At 39.2% G+C, this 24,989-nt stretch overlaps 2 protein-coding genes and 1 pseudogene across 2 annotated transcripts in view; all 3 read left to right on the top strand.

Annotated features, from left to right (window-relative positions):
* LOC109836628 overlaps positions 1–2,759 on the top strand; it is a 10,146-nt gene extending 7,387 nt beyond the window's left edge. Inside the window, exons 9-11 of the transcript XR_002246027.1 lie at positions 336–598; positions 682–752; positions 1,873–2,759. The gene's annotated coding sequence lies outside the window, so the exon portion shown is untranslated. The remainder of the gene's footprint in view (positions 1–335; positions 599–681; positions 753–1,872) is intronic.
* Positions 3,296–6,384, top strand: LOC109838192 (annotated as a pseudogene).
* On the top strand, positions 6,621–7,163 carry LOC109838191 (MDIS1-interacting receptor like kinase 2-like). Its single transcript, XM_020406652.1, has one exon. It carries the CDS (start codon positions 6,621–6,623, stop codon positions 7,161–7,163), a length of 543 nt encoding a protein of 180 aa, XP_020262241.1.

The raw sequence follows: 24,989 nt of genomic DNA, 5'->3' as shown, positions 1-24,989 counted from the left end.
AGCAGCATGAGTTATTTGATGAGGGTGTTTTGTGCAAAAAAATCCCGCCAGCTGGACATCACGTGAGTCGTCACGTGAGAAAACTGGCCGGAAAAATCAATCCGGCTAAACTTAAGGGGTATATGACGCCGGAGTCTATATAATACCAATTTGTCAAAAGTGAAAAAAATATATCAGTATGTCACCGAGTGTCTACAAAATATACCAATTTGGCCATTTTGCCTTTCCTGACATTATTGTTAACTCTATAAACTTACTGTGCCCTTTAAATATCTTTAGTGGCTGGAACCTAACCTCCAAGATTTCACAGTTAAATTTTGACTTGCCATGGACAGTTCTCCTGTAACTGCAGTACTTGGAGGTGCACTACGTATAGGTGTCTTCCTTCAAGGCCAGAAGGTTAGATCTGACAATAAAACAATAGTTCAGCTGAACTTTCTCATCACAATAGGTGGAACAATCTGGGGTTTACTTTGAAGCCCAATTCCACGCAAGCTCCACTTCTTCCTAGTGAATGCTTCTCGGGCACTAACTAGGTAATCCTCATTTTTTTCCCTTATGCAAAGGGGGTAATACTGCTCATGCCCATCTGCAGCAGGTGAGGTAAACTTCTTGCATGCTTCGGCTAGACTTTTGGTGCGACTTTTAGTGCTGATCTTATGAATTTCACTCTTGAAGCAGTTGTGAAGGAAGGATGCAGGAATGAGAACTCAGAATCCTGGATACCCTCAGTGTACAAAGGCGCCCTTGATGTAAGCTCCCCCATTACCATGTTTTTCTTGCTAAATTGAATATATTTTTGAAAATCATGGAGATGCACATGGTATTGGGACCTTTGTTTTCTCAAAATTATGGAGATCTTGTTGCATTCTTGGCAGTTTGGAATTGGAATATAATAATAAAAGAGGATCATCTTACCTGGTCGGACAGATGATTGTAAAATGAGCCAAATTACCTGAACTTTAGGCTCTCAATGTCCAGTCATTTATCTAAACAAGCTCAGACTTTGTTTGTGCTTTCTTCATTATTAACTTTCCTGGGCAGAGACAAACCTCAAGTTAAGCCACCCCATTTTAGACGATATATGAAGAGTAGATGAATGATTTCAGTCAATTCTGTTGCATAGATTCTCATCTTTTACCGCTTCTTTTTCTCAACATTTTTCTGTTATCTGTTATCAATTCTTTATCAAAATGAACCTAGAGAAGGCATGTATATTTATTTTAGTAAATTATTTGATTTAAAGCGATATAATGGGAAGAGTAATCAACTTGCTTAACATAGATAATTCACCGAAATAGTCCACTGGGAGATATTGTTTAGTAGTGGTAATCTGGATCACTGAATTGTAGCAATGAACAATTCACTTCAAATTCTATTAGTTTTGCACCTAAAGCTTGATCAATTCACTTAGCCTGTGTCAGATCAGACTTGTTTAGATTAATTTTACATTGAATCTTGGTCTAAATGCATAAGGTCTGAATCTGCATATATACAATGTATTAATGGGATGAATTAGTGGAATGCAATTTTATTGGTGTAAAAGGTGGAGTCGATCCACAGCACCTCATTGTGTATACTGTATACAAATATCTCTCTCACACACAATTTTCTTTCAGTTTTGTTCGGTGACGTGTCTCCAAATTTTGCCCTGGCTACATGGCTGTGGTCAGGTTCGCATGAGATTAAATTAGTTGTTTAGTGTCTTACTCACGGGATTAAATTAGTTTTTTGGATACTTCTTTAGTAAATTATGCAAGTATGCAACTTTTATATCAGGCTATGAAGTTTGTAGTAATTCATTATGCCTGCATTACATTTATATATGTGATATTCAGTACTCTTTAATTATCTGCTGTGACCTTTTATCAGGCTTCTCGTCCACTACGCTTGACCCAGACCCAGAACTTTTTGAGACTGCCCAATTCCAGACATATACACTTTTGTAATGAGCTTAAATGCCACCTCATCTGATGAAGTATAAAAGCAATTGCATTAGTATGTTGCAATTTCTGGACTTTGCTTTCTCACTATCATTAACAGTTTTGACGCTCATCCTACGCTCAACTTGATTGCATATTTGTTCCTCAAGTAAGCTTCTTCAACATGATTCCTATATTCTCACACGTAAATTTCTCTCTATATAATTTAATAACAGCTTTAATAGTAGGGCTGGCTCAGTTAGTTAATGGTATTTTGTTTGGGGATTTTCTAACGGGTACCGATGGGCACTCACTAGGAGATGAGAGAGAGAGAAAAAAAATGAATAGTAAGTGGGCCCCCTGATTTGCACTAATTTCTCTCCTCACCTTTCCTCTCTCAATCTCTCATCTCTTATGCTATTGCTATGTTTAGGAGTTCACTAAAGAGAAGAGAAGGAAAGGTAAGATAGCGAAAGGAAAGGTAAAGAAGAGGAGGGAAAATATAATATCTTGTTTGGGAGTTTTGTAAGAGGAATGGAGGTGAAATTAAATTATGTTGTTTGGAGTTCTAATTATGAGAAGAGAAGGGAAGTAAATGAATTTTAGCCATTGATTCATTATGATAGACGGTCAAGATGTCTCTTTTATTAGTAAATTTTTCTTTCCTTCCCTTACCTTCCTCTACCCCCAGTTTGGAGAGGAACAAATTTGATCCTTTTTTCCCTCCCATTCCTTCCCTCACCCCTTTAAATTTTTTTTTTAAAATAGAATAACTCTCTTTTCCCCTTCCACTACCCCCATTACCCTCCATCCAAACATATGTTAATGAGTGGCCTAGGGCACCTGTTAGACAAGCCTGTTTATTTGAATCTGGTTGGGGTTTTGCTTATTACTGTAAATGGATTTTTAGTTCATTGACCTTGTTTTTCACCGCCCTTGTCTTTTGCTAGTATCAATAAATGTGAATTAGTTACATGGTTTAAATTTGGATACCTTTATCCTTAACCGTGTAAATTCAATTAATAGCAATAATAATTTTTCAACAGTTTCTGAGGAAGTCAACAGTTAATGTTTATTAACTGCAGATTTATAACAGGTAACAGACTTGACAATAACTCCAAAGCAAATACTTACTTTCCTTTTCTTAGCTATTGCACAGTAATAGTCAAACTGGGGAACAATTACTTGATTAATTAGGCAACAAGTAAGGTAATATTTTGCTTGTAGTAGTAATTGAATTGTCACATTTAGCAACGGCATAATATATCGTGTACACTTCCTCCTCCATGGTTCCCAAGACAATAGTGCATACACGTACATTATGTGAGTCTATAAATCAAGAGATCTCTCTTGTTCTTCTCCTATTTTCACAAATGGGAGTCTCTAGCCTCATCATTCTTATTCTGACCATTTTTATTCCATTCCTTGGCCATTCATTGGCAACTTGCCATCATGATGATCGCTCATTTTTTATTGAATTCAAGAAGAGCATCACTGACGACTCCTCGCGTCTTCTCGCCAGTTGGAACACCAGCACCAACTGCTGCAAATGGGAAGGCATTAGCTGCGAGATCGATCCAACAGCCGTGTCGTCAGCCTCAGCCGTACAGGTCTCTTCTCTAGCGACGATGGTCCTGTTGACACTTGAATGACTGGGACAATTCCTCCGTCGATCTCTCGCCTTGCTCATCTTCGAATTCTCGACCTCAGCAATCTCAAATACCTCTATGGCTCCATTCCTCTGCTTGGCCAACTCACTTCCTTGGTTGAGCTTCACCTTCATATTAACAATCTCACAGACCCAATTCCTTATACTTTTGGCAATCTCGTTAATTTGCAAACGCTCAAACTCAGCTCTATTCAGTTGTCTGGCACAATCCCTCCATTGATATGTTAGATATAGGTTCCATGCAGGTAATAATTGTATATTGTAACAGGACCTATATGAATATAACATTCTTGTTCAAAATGATAGTATGCTATTTTGGTCAGACTTATCTGGTATTTTAATACAGATAAAGTCCTTAGAATGATACTAGACTATCAGACATTTTGGATATGATCGTAATGAAGAGATATGATTTGTCGCTGACGTACGTATATTCTAAAATGTTTCTAGTCGATGAAGTGTTGAAATGAGACATCATCACTTTGGGAAGACTAGTGTATACTCTATTTCTCCTTTGGTAGGATGATGATCCATCTATTGGATCATTGATGTGAGATATCAAGATATAGTATACAGGTGACTCATTAGTGAATGAGTTGACTGAATGACTCACTGAGAACGTCTAGTTGGTAATTATACTTAATTGTCAAATAGAAGTTCTCAAGTGATATAGTACAAAGTAGTCTCTTGACCTGAGGTATGAATGCAATATCTTAATGTCAGTATATGTGTACTTAGACTTTTACCTAATCACAGTTCTTATTGAGTTGTGCATAACGATTCTTATTGGGTGCATCCCGAGGCATAAGTAGATATTAAGATGCTAAGATGAGATTCGTCTCTCCCAGTATTGGGTGTTGATGTCATAAGATTGTTTGATATAACTATAGCCTGAAAATCCTTGACCAAGGTAAATAAGATAAACTGAGTGTTAGTTTGATCTTAAAGGTTATGAGTTTAATATCAACAAATACTAATCGAGCTATTAGGGTTTGACAGTTTTTCATACCCTAGGCTCTATAGTTTGACATGGTTTGACGAAGAGACCGGACTATTATGTTATCACTGAGTGGTCCTGATAAAATTGTGTAAGCATATTGTAGTCATTTACACAACTTATACCCGGATAGTCTTCATGTGTAGCTAGTACCTTTGTTGTACTTATGGATATGATCCACTGCCGAGTCTTAAGTTGGGCCCTAGAGTCACACCAAACGCGTACTTGAATCCTATGAAATACAATTTATAGAGTTAAATGCGTATGATTGATACACATATATGATTTTCACCGGATACACATAAATCGTTATATGTATCGGTAAAATCAGAATGATATGTGCTTAAGAAATGAATTCTAGTATTTTTCTAAAGTTAAACTTTTAGTCAACTGGTTGACTTTTTGGTCAACAGTTGACTTTTGGTCAACTCATTGATTTTTTTGGTCATGTGATGACTTATTAGTTAATGATTGGAAAATTACGCAATACCGTATTTATAAAACACCGTATTGATATGGTATTTTTATTTATGAAATACACACTTCATTATACATTGTTTAATGAGTCATGATATGAGTCATTAAGGTGGTATGGTTTGGGAACATGGTTTTAGCACATAGTTTTGATTCTTCATGACTCTTTGCATGACTATGAGATGAGTCATTGCATGACTCATGAGATGAATTATTACATTTAGATGACTCATGGCATGACTCGTGAGATGAGTCATGACATAGCTCACTCTATATATATGAGCTCTCTTTCTTATGGAAATGTTAATGAAAAATTGGCTAAGTGGTTTTTTCCATAAGAGAATAAAAGAGAGCTCTACTTCTTACTAAACTCTAGCAATTTTTGAGTAAGAGGAAGTAGTAGGATTTTAAAGTACCCCGGTGTGGATATCTTACCTTGTGTCTCAAGAAAACTCCGATTTTATCAAGCTCACTTGAAGACTTAGAGATCCACTACAAGGAGGTTTATAACAAGGAAAACGAGCTAGGGGTTGTTCGATCTACCATCGAATCACGCTACGAAAGTAAGCCTTCGAAGCTCTTGGTTGATCTACCATCGAATCACGCTACGAAAGTAAGCCTTCGAAGCTCTTGGTTGCTCTCTTTATTATAGGGATCATGTTAGATTTAATTAGGATGGAGCCTTCGAAGCTCTTGGTTGCTCTCTTTATTATAGGGATCATGTTAGATTTAATTAGGATGGTCCTAGCTTGTATTCATGTTCTCTACATACTTAGTATTATTATACATATAGTCTTCCGTTGCGTATTTAACATGTAGATTAAGCACGGGATCTCCAACATGATATTCTCGGCTCCTATACATCTCACTGAGCTCAGTATGTCGGAAAACCAGCTCTCTGGTTTTCTCCCTCCATCCATCAGAGGGCTAAAATTACTCGATACTCTCGATCTTCACATCAATAATCTCAACGGAAGCTTACCACTAGATATCGGTATGCTCAACAAACTGACATATCTCGATATATCTCAAAACCGGCTTTCTGGTAGTCTTCCTGAATCAATCGGAAATCTCAGCAAACTCGAAGTTCTGTATCTGGATCATAATCGATTGTCTGGTGATATTCCATCATCAATCTCCGGCATGACCTCTCTTGCAATCCTTCGCCTGAGCAAAATAACCAGATCACTGGAAAGATACCAGATTCAATCACTGGCGTCACTCACCTCGAACGATTGTTTTTAGATAACATTCAGATCACTGGAGAAATACCAGCGTCAATTAGTAGTCTCGTCAGGCTCTCCGTCATCTACCTCTCCAACAAGCAGAATACTCTTAAAGTCTCGACGACATGGGGCTCACTTACCTAGATCTTTCAGGAAACAATCTATCAGGCCCAGTTCCTACTAGTCTCTCAAAACTCAGAAATCTCTGGCAGTTTGGTCTCTCATTTAACCCTCTTGTAAACCTAACCATCCTCCCAAGTTGGATAGGTAACTTGCCTCTGCAGGTACTGAGGATGGCCAGCGTTGGACTTGTGGGTCCCATCCCTGATTGAATGTTGGAATTGAATGGTGCTCTCGGCGATCTTGACCTGTCGAGTAACAAGTTATCAGGAGAAATTCCACAGTGGATCAGCGACATGCCCTACATCTACTATGTTAACTTATCCAACAATGCCTTTGAGTCCAGGTTACCTGTGGGATTATTCAAGAATACTGGCATGTTGGTTAAGCTCAATCTCAGCAACAACAGATTTACTGGAGGAATTGATGAGGATATCGGGGAATGGCCTGCGATGCCGAGGATTGAATATTTTGACGTGCCGAATAACCCTTTAGGAGGAGTGGTACCAGAGTCTATGAGGAAGATGAAGAGGTTGAGGGAGGTGAGGATGGCGAGAAGTGGGTTAACGGGTCAGATACCAGAGGACTGTTGGACTTGGGGTGGCTTACTCTGTTTGACGTGTCAGATAACGGGTTATCTGGTCCAATACCGAATCACAATGCCAGTGTTGCGGCCGAGGGGTTCAGGGGGAATCAGGGACTTTGTGGGGAGCCATTGCCACCGTGCAAGTTGTATGGTTGATTTCAGTTTGTAAAATGGTCTTTATTAGAGTCTGGTTGGGGATGCTGATGATTTGATTTCATTGACCAGTGTTTCACCCCCTTGTGTTTTGCTAGTTAATCAATCCATAAATTACTTATCTGGATCAATGTATGTGTTAATAATAGTGTATTGTATTATGTTTTAGTCCCACATTGGTTGTGAGAACACACCTCACCCTCCTCTACTTGTATAAATATATGTGTACACTCAATATTCAACTTAAGGGAAATTTACTCAAGACTTTCTCTCTCTTACTTTAACATGGTATCAGAGCTAGGGTTATTATTTCCCTTCCAATAATTTTTTTTAACGCTTTTGCGTTTTTTTTTTTTGCCAAATCTTGGCCTTGCTGCTTTGCAGTCGTTTAACGCTTTATTGCGTTCCTCTGTCAGATTTTTGGCGCTCTTAACGCATTTCGCGTTCTCGTTTAACCTTCGGGTTCCATTTTAATCTTCGGGGTTATATTTTAAACCTTCGGATTTCATTCTAACCTTCGGGTTCCATTTTAAACCTTTGGGTTCTATTTTAACGGGATTGCCGTTTTAAGATCATCTCTTGATCTCAAATTTACGGCATAGCCATTTTTCAAGACCGTCTCTCAGTCTCAAATTAACGGCATCGTCGTTTTAAGCCGTCTCTCGGTCTCAAACAAACGACATTGTCGTTTCACAGTCAGTTACGACATCGCCGTTTCAATCCATCTCGACGTCTCAACGTCTTAACATCGGTATTAATCCGTTGTAGGTCTCCAGTATGAGCATCAGATCCGACCGATCTTCGGGCCACCTTGGTCGCCGGTTGCTTCTTTTTTCTCAGATTTGACAGTCATTTTAACCTTCGGGTTTTTACATTAACCTTCGGGTTCTCCTTTATATATTCGGATTTCGTTCAAGGATTATTATCTTGAACTTTGAATTGCTGCTATTATGGCCTCTTCATTGGCACCTGCTTCTCAGGCTCGGTCTAAGCTCTTTTGCACCTATTATAAGGAGGGACACCACTTTGAGACATGTTTCCAGCTTTATCCTGAGTTATGTTCCTCAGGAACTGACCGTAGTCAGCGATCCCCTCAGTCCCGATCCTCTAGTGCTCTAGGATTACCGATCAATGTTATGCCATCTATCACTTCAGACCTTATCATTCAAGCTATTGCAGATATTACCGTCAAATTGCGGCTCTTCAGTATATCATCTTCATCTGCTGCAAAACTCTCTGATATTCGCCGTCAAATTGAGGCTCTTCAAGCTATTGCAAATATTAGCTATCAAATTATGGATCTTCAGCATACTACCTCTCCATCTGCTGCACAACTCACTGATATTCGTTATCAAATTGATGCTCTTCGGCATAGAGCCTCTATATCTATTGCACAACTCTCTGGTATGCGTCTTGCTGGTTCTTCAGCCAACCCTTCGGTCTCTAGTATGAAGGATTTCTGGATTTTTGATTCTGGTTGTTCCTTTCATATAACTCGTAATGTCTCACTCTTATCTTTTGTCTTTACTTCCTCTTCTCTTTCCCCTATCTACACGGCTGCTAGACAACCTTTGTCTATCACTCAGTATAGTTCTATCACCCCACAAATTGACCCATCTGGTCATTTAACTCTTGGTCCCGTCTATGTGGCTCCTCAATTGTGTTTGAATTTAGTTTCTGTTATGGATGACCTACTTGTCTTATTTTCTTCAGATACTTGTATTGTGTAGGATCCACAGACAGGCAAGACTGTTGGGGCCGGTCGGAGGAGACACAAACTGTATTTTCTGGAATATTTTCACCACCCAGAGTCCATACGTCCACATTCTTTTATTGCTTCTGTAAGTCCAAAATCCTCTATCTTGTTTTCCACAGATTTGTGGCATGAATGATTTGGTCATGTGTCTCATAAAAGGCTGGAAAGTCTTATCCAGTCCGAAGTACTTGGTCCCGTATCCTCTCGTTCTCATATTGAGTCATGTATTGGTTGTAAATTGGCTAAATTCACTGCTCTGCCGTTTCCAATCAGTGCATCTGTTTCCACTTTCTTATTTGATTTGGTCCATTTTGATATATGGGGGCCAGCTCCTCTGTCTTCTTTATCTGGCTACTTATATTATGTTAATTTTATCGATGATTTCTCTCGTTATACATGGGTCTACCTACTTAAAACTCGTTCTAACGTACTTGCTGCTTATCAAGCCTTCACTGCGATGATCTTCACTCAATGGTAAGCTCTTCTGACTGTGCCAAAGAGTACCTATCCTCTACCATGCGCTCTATCATGTCCTCTCATGGGACTATCTTTCAACAGTCATGTCCCTACACTCATGAGTAAAATGGTATTGCTGAACGCAAACATCGTCATATCCTCGATACTGCTCGATCCATGCACATTTCTTACTCTGTTCCTCGTCGTTTCTGGGCTGAGGCCATTCTCACTGCTACTCATGCTATTAATATCATTCCAACTAGCTCTCTTTTCGGTGCTACTCCTCATAATCGTGTTTATACTCATCCTTCCCATTATGATCTGGTCCGCGTTTTTGGTTATCGCTATTTGGTTCTTCTGTCATCTCACGAACATGATAAATTGTCTCACAGAGTTGTTCTCTGTGTCTATTTAGGAATTAGTTCAGAACATCGAGGTTATCATTGTTATGATCCCGCATCTTGTCGAGTTCATACATCTCGACACGTTCAGTTCGAAGAGGATTCTCCATTTTATTCTGCTTCCGACGATTTCAAGTTTTCCTCCACACTACTGATCGTGCTTCTCCGCTAGCTGTATCACCCACTTTCTTATCTCAGTTCTCCTTTCGAGATCTCCCTGAAATCTCTTCATCTCCTTCTGTTGACTCTCCATCATCCGAGCCTTCTCTTCCACCATCTGATCCCTATCCTGTAGACACGACACCCACTCTAGAAAATATTGTTAACCTCCATGCACCTGCGCCAGCATCTTCCCCGTCTGAGGTTCCTCTTGCTCTTCGTCGAGGCAAACGCCCACATGTCATGCCTGTACAGTATGCTTCGGTTACTTCCTATTCATCTATCTTTTATAATTTTCTTGCTGCCATTCATACTACAGTTAAGCCAAAGTCTTTTCAAGAGGTTGTTTAATTTTCAGAGTGACGACAGGCTATGACTAAGAAATTTCAGGCCTTTCAGCAAACACATACCTGGGATGTTGTTCCCTGTCCCCCTGGCATCTCTTTAGTTAGCAGTAAATAAGTTTATAAGATCAAGTATCGTCCTGATGGAACCATTGAATGTCGGAAAGCTCGTTTAGTGGCTTGAGGTTTTACTCAGCAATAATGTATTGATTATGAGGAGACCTTTGCTCCTGTTGCTCAGATGCCCACCATTCGTACGCTTCTTGCGGTCACTGCTGCTCATTGTTGGCCCTTATACCAGATGGATGTCAAAAATGATTTTTTTCATGACTCTTTATCTGAAATAGTATATATGCAACCGTCTCCAGGGTCCAATATTCTTTTGGGACATTTATGTTTCCTTCGTCGTACTGTTTATGGTCTCAAGTAGGCACCCCGCGCTTGGTTTGAGTATTTTCGCAATATCGTGCTCAAGGCGGGTTTTATGAAAAGTCATCAAGATGCTTCTCTATTTGTTCGCACTACATCGCGTGACAGAGTTTTATTACTCATCTATGTAGATGATATAATCATTACAGGTGATGATGTGGTTAGTATACAGTACGAAAAATCCCAGTTGTAACAACAGTTCCACATGAAGGATCTTGGATCTCTTTGGTATTTTTTTGGTCTAAAAATTTCTTAAGGCCCGCGGGGTGTACTACTGCCTCAACAGAAGTATATCTCGGGTATTCTGGATCGAGCTGAGCTAACTGACGATATAACTGTCAATACTCCACTCTAACAGAATGTCAAACTTCGTTCTACTGATGGTGAGCCTCTATCTGATCCTACCCGATATCTACATCTTGTTGGTCAGTTGGTCAATTTGTGCATCTCTTGACCAAATATCTCTCATGTTGTTGGCATTATCAGTTAATTTGTTAGTACCTCACATTCTGCACACTATGCTGTCTTATTACGGATTCTTCGGTATCTCCAGGGTACTGGCACTTGCTCTCTTCTGTTTCCTGCTATATCCAAGTTAGAGATTTGTGCATATTCTGATGCTGATTGGGCTAGTAATCCCACTATCTGAAAGTCTACCACAGCTTATTGTATATTTCTTGATGATTCCATAATTTCCTGACGGAGTAAGAATCAAGATGTTGTTGCTCTTTCCAGCACCAACATCTTGATGTTGTTGCTCTTGATGATTCCCTAATTTCCTGGCAGAGTAAGAATCAAGATGTTGTTGCTCTTTCCAGCACCAAGGCAGAGTATCGTACAATATCCACAACAGTTAAAGAGATTATTCATCTTCGTCATCTTCTCAGTGATTTCGGTATTTCTGTTTCGACTCCTACTTCTCTATACTGTGATAATAAGAGTGTCATCCAGATTGCTAATAATCCAGTATTTCATGAGAGGACCAAACACATTGAGATGTGATAATAAGAGTGTCATCCAGATTGCTAATAATCCAGTATTTCATGAGAGGACCAAACACATTGAGATCGACGCTCATTTTGTCAGTATTTCATGAGAGGACCAAACACATTGAGATCGACGCTCATTTTGTCCGTCAACAAGTTATCAAGGACAAGACAATTCTACTTCCTCATGTGTCATCTACCGACGAGCTTACAGATTTCTTCACAAAGGCCTTACATATTCATCGGTTTTAGTTTTTTATACACAAACTCACTTTGTTTGATCCAACATGAGTTTGAGGGGGACTGTTGATAATAGTGTATTGTAGTAGATTTTAGTCTCATATTGGTTGTGAGAACACACCTCACCCTCCTCTATTTGTATAAATATATGTGTACACTCAATATTTTTTTTTATCAATGAATAAAAATTTTATTCATCACCAAGTATGAGAAGTTTTGTACATATCAAAGTTACAAATCAACAGACTGATTTTAGAAATCCAATCTTCACTATGACAGGCTTTCTATATACTGTATCATATATTGTGGTATTTTATCATTCAAAATCTTTGTATATACACTGATTTTAATTACACGGAAGAGATTATCTGGGCTTCTAGCTGCTCTCTGCAGCTGAAAAATTTCGTAGTTCCTCTATTGCCATAACATGTAGACTGGCAGTGCAACTCTTTCCAATTTCTTTTTGTAGCTTCTTCCCCTCAAGCTCCTGTTATACCAGTTCAAAATCAGATCCCATGAACATAATCTCCAATTGAATTTCATCCATTCCATCACTTTATTCCAGACACAAGCAGAATACTGGCATTCAAAAAAAACGTGCTGGCAGGTCTCAGCTTGATGATCAGTAGAGCATAAAACACATTGATTTGAGCTTAGCATCCTCATATTACACAATCTATCTTGTGTGAGTAGTCTATAAAGGGATGCTAGCCATAGAATGAATGAGTGCTTGGGGTAATGCCACCACTCCCAGATAGTATCTGATCCTTCAAACAAGCTCTGTTGCTGGAATATAGCTCTGTAAATAGAAGAGATACTGACTTTGCCATTGATACAGCAGCTATTTATAACATTCATCAAGTTAGCCACACTTCCAGACTTGTTCTTCAAAATATTCCTTACTCTTACAGCTATTTATAACATTCATCAAGTTAGCCACACTTCCAGACTTGTTCTTCAAAATATTCCTTACTCTTATAAGTTGCCTCCACATCCATGAGTCACTTTTTTTTGCCTGAATCTGCCAGATATTAGTTTGTCTCAAGTAGTGACCATGAACCCATCTGATCCAAAGAATGTCTTTTTTGAGGCGTATCATCCAAAGCAATTTAGCAGCTGTTGCATAATTCCAGAATTTGACAGAAAACAAACCCAAGCCACCTTGTTTAAAATCCTGACAAACTGAATTCCAAAAGACCAAATGAATTTTGTGTCCCCATAAGAAATCAGAGCACATGCTATATCAATCCTCTCCAGCACTTTTATAGGTAAGATGTAATTGCTTGTCCAAAAAATTTGAATGCCCATAATAACTGACTTTATTAACTGCAACCTCCCAGCGTATGACAGAAAGTTCTTGCCTTGCCAACTATGGATTTGGTCTGCTATCTTGTTAATAAGGGGATTGCAATCAAGCCAAGAAAGCCTTCTAGAAATCAGTGGCATGACCATGTACCTAATAGGTAAAATTCCTTCAGAGAAATTTAGATGAGCACAAATCTGATACTTCATATTATCATCAACCCCACTCATGAAGACAATGCACTTTGAAAGATTTGGTTCCAGCCCAGAAACTTGACTGAATTCCTTAAGACAGCCCCATAATCTTGATATTGAGTACAAATCAGCTTTGCTAAACAATAAGAGGTCATCTGCAAAGATAAGATAAGTTAGCTTCAGATTTGAACATTTAGGATGAAATTTGAAGAGCCTATCATCCTTAAGTGTGTTTAGCTTCCTAGACAAGTACTTCATTCCAATAACAAACAAGTATAGTGAAATTGGGTCTCCTTGTCTAAGTCCTCTAGTTCCTTGAAAATATCCATGAAGAGAACTGTTAATAGATATGGAGAATTTAGATGTTGTAATGCACTCCATGATCCAGGAAATCATGATTTCAGGAAAACCCAAGCCTTCCAACATTACTCTGATAAAATCCCAGCTAATTGTGTCGAAAGTTTTTCTCAAGTCAATATTCAAAATTGCTCTAGGGGATGTATGTTTCCTACCATAGTGTTTGACGATTTTATGCGCCAGGAGGATATTGCTGGATATAAGCCTTCCCTTAATGAAAGCACTTTGAGCATCACTAATCAAAGAACACATAACTTTTTGGATCCTAGATGCAATGATTTTAGAAATGATTTTGTATATGCAATTATAGCAAGATATTGGCCTGTAGTCAGAAGCAAGTTGATGGTTGAGAATTTTAGGAATTAAAGTGATAGAAGTGACATTGAATGTACCAAGCAATCTTCCTGAGCTGAAGAACTCCTCAACTTCTTCAAATAATTCATCTCTGATGACTTCCCATGTGACTTTGAAGAAGAATGCATTATATCCATCAGGGCCTGGGCTTTTGTCATTTGACATAGAAAAGATAGCTTTCTTAATTTTCTCTCTTGTTACAGGTAGACTGAGCATTAGCCTTTGATCAGTTGTGAGTTGAGGTCCATTTGCAATTACCATAGGATTAGGAGTTGAGGTAGGAACTGAGGTACCAAGCATATTTTTGTAATATCCAATAATTTAAGCAATCACCTGAGATTTATCAGTAATTCTAATCCCATCCTCAGTATGTAGTGACAGAATTTTATTGAGATGTCTTTTCTTTTTCATGGTAGAATGGAATAACTTTGACCCCTTATCCCCTTGCAGACTCCAGCTAATATTGGCTTTTTGCTTGTAAAATGAGTATTCACAATCAAGCAACCTGTCGTATTTCTTGATGCATTCTTTTTCTCTTGCAATTAAGTCTGAGCTGAAGAGATTATTGCTAAGTTGTCTCTGTATTTCATCTAGCTTCTTTTTCTCTTGCAATTAAGTCTGAGCTGAAGAGATTATTGCTAAGTTGTCTCTGTATTTCATCTAGCTCAACCTTTGCTCTACAAACTTGCTCACTTATATTCATGAAGTACTTTTTGTTCAATTCCTTTAAAGCATACTTTAGCTTTTTGAGCTTAGAGTGGAAACTGAACATTTTGTATCCTTCAATATTTTTCTCCCAAATTGACTTAACAGTAGAGAAATAATCAGAATGCTTCACCCACATATTAAAGAATTTGAATGGTCTTTTACCCTCCACATCATCATCAACAATGGATAATAAAGTTGGAGAATGATCAGAGCAACTAGGCATAAGATATTCCACCTGACTGGAGGTATAAAGATGAACCCGTCTTCATTGATTAAACATTTGTCTAATCTGGTCCAGATTCTGCTCTTTGCCTCTTGCATATTGCACCAAGTAAAATAGCAGCCAATAGTTCTTAAATGCATCAATTGACCAGTGTTAATAAAATTTTGGAAATCTTCTGTATCAGCTTCAGATACTGGCAATCCTCCAATTTTCTCTTCACTACTTGCAATTGTATTAAAGTCTCCTCCAATAATCCATGGACCGGTTACATTTTTCTTATATTCCAACAGTTTCCTCCAAAGGATTTTCCTGCTTGACATTTGATTGAGTGCATAAACTATTGTGCATAAACTAGAGAATTTACCATCTCTGGATTCAATAGAGAAAGTAATGAATTGCTCAGTTGATATAACATTTTGTATTGACAAGGACTCATAATCCCAGAGTATCCATATTCTGCATTTTCAGGCTTCATGCACATTTGATATCTAATTCCAGCTTTTTGTAATTTTCCTTGCTAACATAGGGAGCTTATTTTCAAGAATCTTAGTTTCCAAGAGAGCTATTAAAGAGAGTTTATACTCTTGTATAAAATGCTTAACTATTGTATGCTTAGAGGATTTATTAAATCCTCTAATGTTCCAAATAGCAAAATGCATTTAGTAAGATTCCCCCCCCCCTATCCACACAAGAGGGATTAAGAGTCTGCTGTTCTAATAAGGAGAGCTGTGATGGTTGAACCTCTGCAGAAGCTGCTTCAGCAAAAAAGACTCTTTTGGTTGAATTTGCTCTTTTTACACTGGTGAATCCAGATGCATTAATAACTGGAGATGAGAAGTTTTCCTGAAAGTGTGTAACTGGTACATTTTGAAAGCCAGAAGAAACCTCATATCCAGTTGTGGGAGATAAAGCATTATACTGACTTCCAGGTTGTGCATGTTTTCCAGCTTGTGCATGTTTTTCAACATCCAGAATTTCCAGACTTGATGTTCTAGTTAAATTGATTTCATTTTCTAGATTCACCTTTGTATGTTTAGACTCAGAAACATGCATAATATCACCTTGAGTATCCTTTCCAACCTGTTTTTTGATAGGAACCCAAACTTTCTTCATCTTTCTGCTTCTGCATTGCTCAATATCATGACCAATCTTGCAATATGATGAACACCATTTTGGCTTAAATTCATATTACACTGGTTGCTTATAAGTCTTACCATCGGGTCCTTGAATTGTTAAACAATCAGGTAAGGGCTCTTCCAATGGTAGTTTAACATCTAGCAACACTCTAGTATAGCTCAATCTCTGCCTTGTGGCAGTGAGCATATCAGTAGCAATTGGCTTTCCAATGAGGCTGGCAATCTTACTTATTCCAGTTGAGCTTCATAGGTTCAACAATTGGAAAATTGGATCCACATAGGATAGTATTGATCTTGCAACTTGTCCATATCAGTGTCAATACTCCAAGGTTTCAGCATCAAAGGTTTGGAGCCAAAAAACCAAGGACCTGCCTCAAGAACTTCTTTCATCTGCTTCTCAGTTTGAAAATCAAACAGGAATAACCCTTGTTTGATTAAAGAAACCTTAGGTATAGAGATTTTACCTCATAGTTTGTACACTCAATATTCAACTTAAGGAAAATTTACCCAAGACTCTCTCTCTTACTTTAACAGTATGAATCCCTTCAAATTATCTTATTTATTATTCAAATACTTAACTCTTCGCTGCCGGATTAAACATTCATCTTCGTTTTGATATGACAAAATTAACTTACACTGGAATAGACGATTGACTCAAAGCAACAGAACACCTTGATTCAAAAGCAATGGCAACAAGAGTACAGTTTTTATCAAGTGCGGTTGATCCAATATTTTGGGAGGACCAACGAGTCTCACTGTTCTCTGGTCCAGCTTCAACAGTAACTATGATGCCAAGTCTCTTCCTAGTGTTCACCATCACAACAACTGGCTGCCTGGCACAATATAAGCCCCCTTGAACCCACTGAGTGCAATCCATTGTTTAGCTTGATCCACTGCCGAAAATGCTAGCAATGAAAATGCTAGCAATGTTGCAGCTCGAGTCCGTTGGGTTACATTATTGACCCACCAATATTTTCACATTCACCTGAGGTGGGACTAAATCACACACAAGGTTGTGTTTTCATTTTTGTGAGAGAGAGAGAGAGAGAGAGAGAGAGAGAGAGAGAGAGAGAGAGAGAGAGAGAGAGAGAGAGAGAGGCGCAAAGATCCCCAGCTCTGCTACCATTAACACCACAAAGCGGCTGTTACAAATAAAAAGATTACATTTCCAACTCCAAGAATGTAATCTTATCAAGCACAGTTACAATAACCATGTCTTTATCCCTGCCAAAATACAAACAGACTGAACCGAAAGTACATAACCAGCCAGACAACTACCAGCTCAGTATTACCCACAAAAAGCAAAAAGTTCAACATCTTTGTTGGAGAGTCTAAGAAGGGAATTAAAATTTTAAGTTGAGCTATAACTCGCCAACATCAAACTTATCGTCAACCCAGATTTTAAATTGCACTTGAACTGATTCTTATTGCTTTAAGGATCTCTGGGAAAATGCTCTTCACATTAATGCTTGCCTGAATTCTGAAGGTTATCTGATTATTGTTGTTTCTAATCTGTTACATCACTTATAATTCTGCAAATTTCTGCTATTTTTATAGACTGTTGTGTAGTACTTGCTAGCACGTAGAAGTTGGATCTTTTATTACCTGTTTACCTCCTTGTTGATTTTCTCCTTTTTGTTTTCTTGCATGTTGAAGATAAATCTGGTAAGCAGGTCAACTGGTGCAAAAAGAATAAGAACACAAGCAAATCTCATGTCGCGTTTAAGGTATTATGTGTTCCTTTTAGGTGAATTTAACTTCAAAATGTAGCTGCCGAGAACCGTGGACACTTGAAATTTTGTATTTTGTCGGTTACTTATATTTCTGGAAGCTAACAATTCATTGCTTCCAGTTCCTAACAACTGCCCCCAAAAAGCTGTTTTATGCGTCCTCCTGGTGCTATACTTGCTCCGCATTTTGTTGCTAATAATTAACCTTTTGGCTTATTTATAACTTCATGTGAGTAGTTCTTCAATTTACTTATTGAGTGTTCTGTTTCATTCGCCAGTATTCAAATTCGTGGAACATCCAGAGAATAACAAGAAGGCAGAACAACAGAAAAACAAGGATAAGTTTAAGAATATGAGTTTGGAAGTGAAAGGGCTTATGGAGCATGCTCCAGAAATGGTTAGTTTCTTTTAATATTTCTTGCCATTGTTATGTGTTTAGTCTTTACTGCTTGTAGGCTTGTCCAAACCGGCCAGCCCCGCTTGGCCCGGCTTTCTGGGTCCGGGCTGGGCAAAATGCCTAGCCTGGACCTAGAGCCGGGGTGCCCGGGTCGGGGTCCGGGCCAAACTGGGCTGGCATGTATTTTTTTCGTTTTTTAATTTTTTTACAAAAATTTCTAAAAAAACAGATTAATCTTATCATATTTATATAAGTATGTATTTATATACTTACATATTAGTGTATAGCTACATATTATATATACATATATTACATGTAAGTATATTATATATACTTATAAGTTATATATATACATATATTACATGTAAGTATATTGTATATACTTATAAGTTATAACTTGAGAGAGAGAGTATAACAAAAGTATATATTACTTATTTATAAATACATATTATATAGTTATAAATGTATTTGTTACATATTTATATTATGCTTATTTAAGTATATTTATATGCTTTACTTATATGATATACTTTTATATATGCTAGATGCAATATACTTATATGTAATTATATTTATGTACTTATATAACTATAAGTCTATAATATACACATATAAGTACACTTATAACTACATTATATATACTTATTTACTTATATCTTAGTATCTATACCATGGTAAGAGTATATATATAAGTATGTAATATAATATACTTGTATACTTATATATATATAGTTGTGTGTCTATATATATACACATTCGTACGTACATATACACACTTGCGCGCTTAAATATATGCAACTATATACACTTAGGACTAGGAGGCTGCAACCATTTTCCTTAAAAAACATATACACTTAGAAATATATATACGTATACATCAATGACCATATCTTAATATAATTATATGTAAAAAATATATATAACATATATAAAATCTATATAAATCTAATAACATGAAGCTTTTCCAGGAGCCAGGCTGGTTCGTGCCCAGCCGGGTTTAGGCTGAAAGCCCTATCGGACACCCCTTGCTGTTTGCATGCACAATCTTTTTAGGATAATTTATTTCCTTCTGGAGATGAGAGTCTTGAGTAAAAATATGGCGACTTAAGTCTTAACTATACGAGTCATATGGAAAGATCTTTGAAGTAGTTGCCAGTTTGAAATTATCATATAGACAAATTAGTCTTATATGGTCATAGAAAACTCCTGCTGTTTCGAGTTCTGCCAAAATTTTCCTTTTCTATCTTGAGAATATCTCTACGCATGTCTTTGCTTCTTTAGACCGTCGACGGTCACTTAGATAATAGATTTTAATTAAGTCCTTGACAGGAGTGGCTTCTTATTTTCGGTTTGTTATTTGAATTGGGTATAAACAACAGTATGAGCATGCTTTATTACAACTGTTGTCGTGCGAAATCACAGTCTTTAATAAATATGTTGCAAGTTTTATTATTAATTAATTTCCATCCTGAGTAAAGGTCATATGTTTCTTAGACGGTTCGATGAGCAAAGTTTTACCATGAAGCGCCTCCAACTGGGACGACGTCGCCTTGGAGTGAAACTTCTGCAACTGGTTGAGTCGGACTTCATTCCTAATTGTTGAAGATGCCATGAGATTAGTTTTGGATATCGCCGGAGAATGTAAAGATTGGAGTTCTGTCGCAGATTAAGAGCTCGAGAATTTAGTAAACAGCAGAAATCCTTCGCAATCGAAGCAACTGTACTTATATAGGCAGAAGGACCGATAAGTGGCAAGATCACAACGGTCGGCTTAGTCCTGAACCAACGGCCGAGATTGTGCCCGAAAAACAAGGTGACCGGTCTAGAACCGAAGTGCCACTTGTTGTGATTAGTCCGCACTCTTCGCACAAGAATCAAGGCGGCGGCAGCCCAGAATTGTCCTCTGATGTCAGCACCATCACATCCAAAAAGACCCTTTAGCACCCCTCTTAAATGTGTCTGGGGACACGGCCAACTACAGTCCTATTTCACTCGGACTCGGCTACCCTGAGTCCAAGAGAAAGGTGCCAGTGTTATGACCATAATTGATCTAAGTGTTAATTCTCCTCTTGGAGCCTACACGTGTCATATATCAGCACTAATCAATCGTGCTAATTCACCCTCGCTAGGAGCGACTCATGTCCATGGGCACTCGAACCTTCCCAAGAGAGGCCGAGTCGAGACGAACTCTTACCCGTCCTCATTAATCGAGTCGATCACCCTCATTCACTCAGAGCTGGATCAACAACTTGCGAGGCCGACTAGAAAGACGGTACTTATCGTCCCTCTCGTAAAGCCGATTCTAAGGTGGTTCGACCTCAAACTCCACACTAGCAGTTGTCTATTGTCATCATTGCGGATGCCACGAGACTCCATGACTCATCACTGTTGTGCGCAGCGGAAATTTCAGCAGAGTTTCTGGTGCACTACAAGAGAGAAAGATCAATAAGAATTCCTGTCTCACCAAGGAAACAAGAATCTGAAGCGAATATCTCAACAAAGTGAGATATCGACTCTTCCTTTCATCAGTTCTAGGACTGACTTGTCGAGGGATCCTAAAACTATTACAATGGTCACAAACACAAACAAACCAATTTTACGTGGTTCGGCAAACTACCTACGTCCACGGGGCAAGGAGGGGGAGATCTACTATTAGAAAGAAAAAGAATACAAATAGGTTTACAACTCTCACAATTTAAACCTTCAAATAGGCTCATTGCTTTTCTTTACAAGAAAAGGTCAGCCTCCAAATACTTTTTCTCTCTTCACGAAACCCTAGGACTTTTTCCCGCTGCAGCCTTTTCTCCCGCAGCCAAATTAACTCTGCCTTGTGCCCTATACGAAACCTCCTTTGCACTTCGTACTTGCACCAAGCCGAGAAAAAAAATCACAGCCGAAAAATCAAAGTTCCTTGCACACAGCCCTAGGAGAATTGCACGAAGGTATATATAAAGCTCACATGGGTCTTCGGGTGGGCCTTTTACTTTGTCCGCTGGACAAAACCAATTCACGCGTTTAGGTTTACTTCTCCACGCGCTTCTCCTTTGCCAGCGTATCTAATCACGTGCCCCCCCCACGTGCTCACAATTCTCCATCTCGGCGAAGTTTTCCCAAAACTGAGCCGACACCAACCAAACAAATGTCCCACTTGTTATGTCCAGTACGCCGTGAAACAATTCACGTCAACAGACTCAACCCACAACAAGTCGAGAACCCGACCGAGAGTCCAAACAATCTAACCCCCATCAACTAATCCAAAACCGGCTGCATCATAAAGATTGCCTACGTATCCTCTTGCCCAAGAAATCAAGCCGAACGTAGTTCACCCAAATGGCAGTGAATGACCTCAATCCAATAGAAGAGTTTACAACCCTTCTCCAATATCATCAACTCTGCGGCTGATAGCACCTCCAATAGCCTCAAACACCTCCACCTGAGGCAAACCAATGACCATATCCAAACTATGTCTGCCAGCTACACTCGAATCAAAACCCAACTCATCATCTGCACCTAAATCCAAATGATCCCTAAGCTGTGTCACCTCAGCTAGAATCCCAAATGATGCAGTATGATCTGGAGTAATTTTCACCCAATGTGGAGTAGCATCACTCTCCACCCGTTACGATACATCTAAGGTCTGTCCAAAACTCTCCACCTACCGAGAGTCAAATAGCTCCCTCATCGAAGCATCAACCGAAGTGACACTACCAGACCAAACACCCAATGGAGTTTTACCTTCAATCACAGCAGTTGACAACTCTTTAATAGAATGACTCATATATGTCGAAGCCTCAGTCCAGAAACTCTTCTGCAGACTATTGCTTGACAACAGACACCGATCCTCCTCCAGCAAGGCACAGTTCTCCAAATTTGCCACCCTATCAAGTTGTCCCAAGATTTCCTTTCCAACGAAGTGTCTCGCAATGCCGTGAGCTCGGCTCCAATACAGAAATAGGTCCATCTTGTACCTCCCACCAAAATCAGAATGAAGTACCTTCACCTTTCTGTCTATCACACACTTCTTCAATCTGTTAGAGACTACTAGGACTTTCTCCAATGGGGATTTGGTTGCAACCCAAACATCACCTTTCTGTCTATTACACACTTCTTCAATCTGTTAGAGACTTCTAGGACTTTCTCCAATGGGGATTTGGTTGCAACCCAAACATGCCTAGAACAGTCACCAACAAAGGAAACCAAACGCCTATTACCTCCCAATGATGCCCCCTTGGAAGGCCCCCAAACATCCACGTGAACTCCTCCAGAACGATCCTTAGCACGGTGAATAGAGGTGTCAAACTTCATCTCGGTCTTCTTGCTCACATCAACATGTTCACTGGACTTCAAACTGTAGGTCTTCGCACCCTCTTTCAAAACATGTTCACTGGACTTCAAACTGTAGGTCTTCGCACCCTCTTTCAATCTATGCGAGGAATCAATACTAGAATGGTCAAGCCCCAAATACCGCAGTCTAGTCGAATCAATAGAAGTCGTCAGCTCTCCAACTGCCACTATACCTCCAGTCAAGTAATACAGGTTATTCCTCCTGACGTCCTTCATCACAATCCGAGAGTCTTCCACAATCTTCAGAACCATGTCCTCAATTCGAACATTCAGACCCTCTCCAACCAAAGCTTCAATCGAGATCAAGTTCTTCCTCAAAGAAGGAACATATCTCATCTCATTTAACTCCCTAACAGTCCCGTCAAATATTTTTATGCGAATTCTTCCTATCCTAAGGATCTGGCATGCACGGTTATCAGCCATGTACACCACACCACTATCAAACTTCTCAAAACTGGAGAACTATTCCCTTCTAGGACACGCATGATAGGTCGCACCACTATCCAACATCCACTCGGATTCTTCCGAATAGCTACATGTAGGACTGATAGAAAGCGAATAAATAGAAGAGTCAGAAATATTACCAACAAAAGTCAACGGTTGATGATTCGAAACCCTAAGGGTCAACGCCGGTCAACGCGTAACCCTAGGTTAACGCCAGTCAATGCGTTGTAACAAAAGTCAACAGTTGACGATTCGAAACCCTAGGGTCAACGCCGGTCACCGCGTAACCCTAGGTCAACGCCAGTCAACGCGTTGCAACAAAAGTCAACAGTTGACGATTCGAAACCCTAGGGTCAACCTAGGTCAACGCGTAACCCTAGGTCAACGCCAGTCAACGCGTTGCAACAAAAGTCAACGGTTGATGATTCGAATGGGCAGTCTTTCTTCCAATGACCAGTCTCCTTGCACCAAACACACTGATCTTTTCCAATTGTAAGATGTCCTACTCTAGACTGTGACTTTCAATTCTTTCGGTTTGGACTCTTCCCTCTTGCGGCCAACGCCTCTGCTACCGACTCAGTCGAAGTCTCCTTATCCTTCTTCCGAAGCTGATAATTCACCAGTGCAGCAGTGACCTCACTATACGAAAGATATGCCTTCCCATTAATCAGAGTAAGGACGAAGGTCTCATATTCCTCGCCGGGCAAGGAACTCAACAGCAACAACGCCTTGTCCTCATCTTCAATCATGACATCCACATTCGCCAAATCCGCAAGAAGCTTCGTGTAGGTGTTCATGTGAGCACTAATTGAGGTTCCCTTCTTCAACTGGAAACGATAAAGTCTCCTCTTAAAATGCAAGCGATTTTCCACATTCTTGGTCAAATACTTGTTTTCGAGAATCTCCCAAATCTTCTTCGCAGAAGTCTCATTCATCACATCATATTTTAGATCTTGAGTCAAACAAGACCTAATCACACCACACGCCGTTCGATTCATCTTTTTCCAAACCTTCTCTTCAATCTCATCTGGCTTGCCATCTAACTCCAAGGTATCCTCCAAATTCTGCGCGTTCAGCGCATCCAAAACCTCGCATCTCCATAATCCAAAGTTATTTGTGCCATTAAATTTCTCCACATCTATCTTCATAGAGTGGATATTCAGTTATTTGTGCCATTAAATTTCTCCACATCTATCTTCATAGAGTGGATATTCAAACTCTGAATGGTCTTTGCACCAGAAGCACCACCCTCGACACCTGAAACACCTTCTTTTCCCGACATCTTTCTCAACGCACCACCGAGCAAAGAATAGATCCAAAACTGAAAAGATAGAGCCTTTATCAAAAGATCCCACCTTTATCACCAAACAAAACCCTAGACGAGCTTCCAAAACGATCTACTCCTCCAAATAGCACAAGCGTAGCCTAAGCTCTGATACCACTTGTTGTGCGCAGCGGAAATTTCGGCAGAGTTTCTGGTGCACTACAAGAGAGAGAGATCAATAAGAATTCCTGTCTCACCAAGGAAACAAAAATCTGAAGCGAATATCTCAACAAAGTGAGATATCAGCTCTTCCTCTCATTAGTTCTAGGACCGACTTGTTGAGGGATCCTAAAACTATTACAATGGCCACAAACACAAACAAATCAATTTTACGTGGTTCGACAAACTGCCTACGTCCACGGGGCAAGGAGGGGGAGATCTACTATTAGAAAGAAAAAGAATACAAATAGGTTTACAACTCTCACAATTTAAACCCTCAAATAGGCTCCTTGCTTTTCTTTACAAGAAAAGGTCAGTCTCCAAATACTTTTTCTCTCTTCATGAAATCCTAGGACTTTTTCCTGCTGCAGCCTTTTCTCCCGCAGCCAAATTAACTC

This window comes from Asparagus officinalis, chromosome 4, assembly GCF_001876935.1.
Source record: "Asparagus officinalis chromosome 4, Aspof.V1, whole genome shotgun sequence".
NCBI classification, from domain to species: Eukaryota; Viridiplantae; Streptophyta; class Magnoliopsida; order Asparagales; family Asparagaceae; genus Asparagus; species Asparagus officinalis.
Note: the sequence above shows the minus strand (reverse complement) of the source record. Positions and strands in the feature narration are given on the sequence as shown.

Coding starts and splice junctions, on each gene's coding strand:
- LOC109838191 (XM_020406652.1), top strand. CDS start 6,621: ATGTTGGAATTGAATGGTGCTCTCGGCGATCTTGACCTGTCGAGTAAC.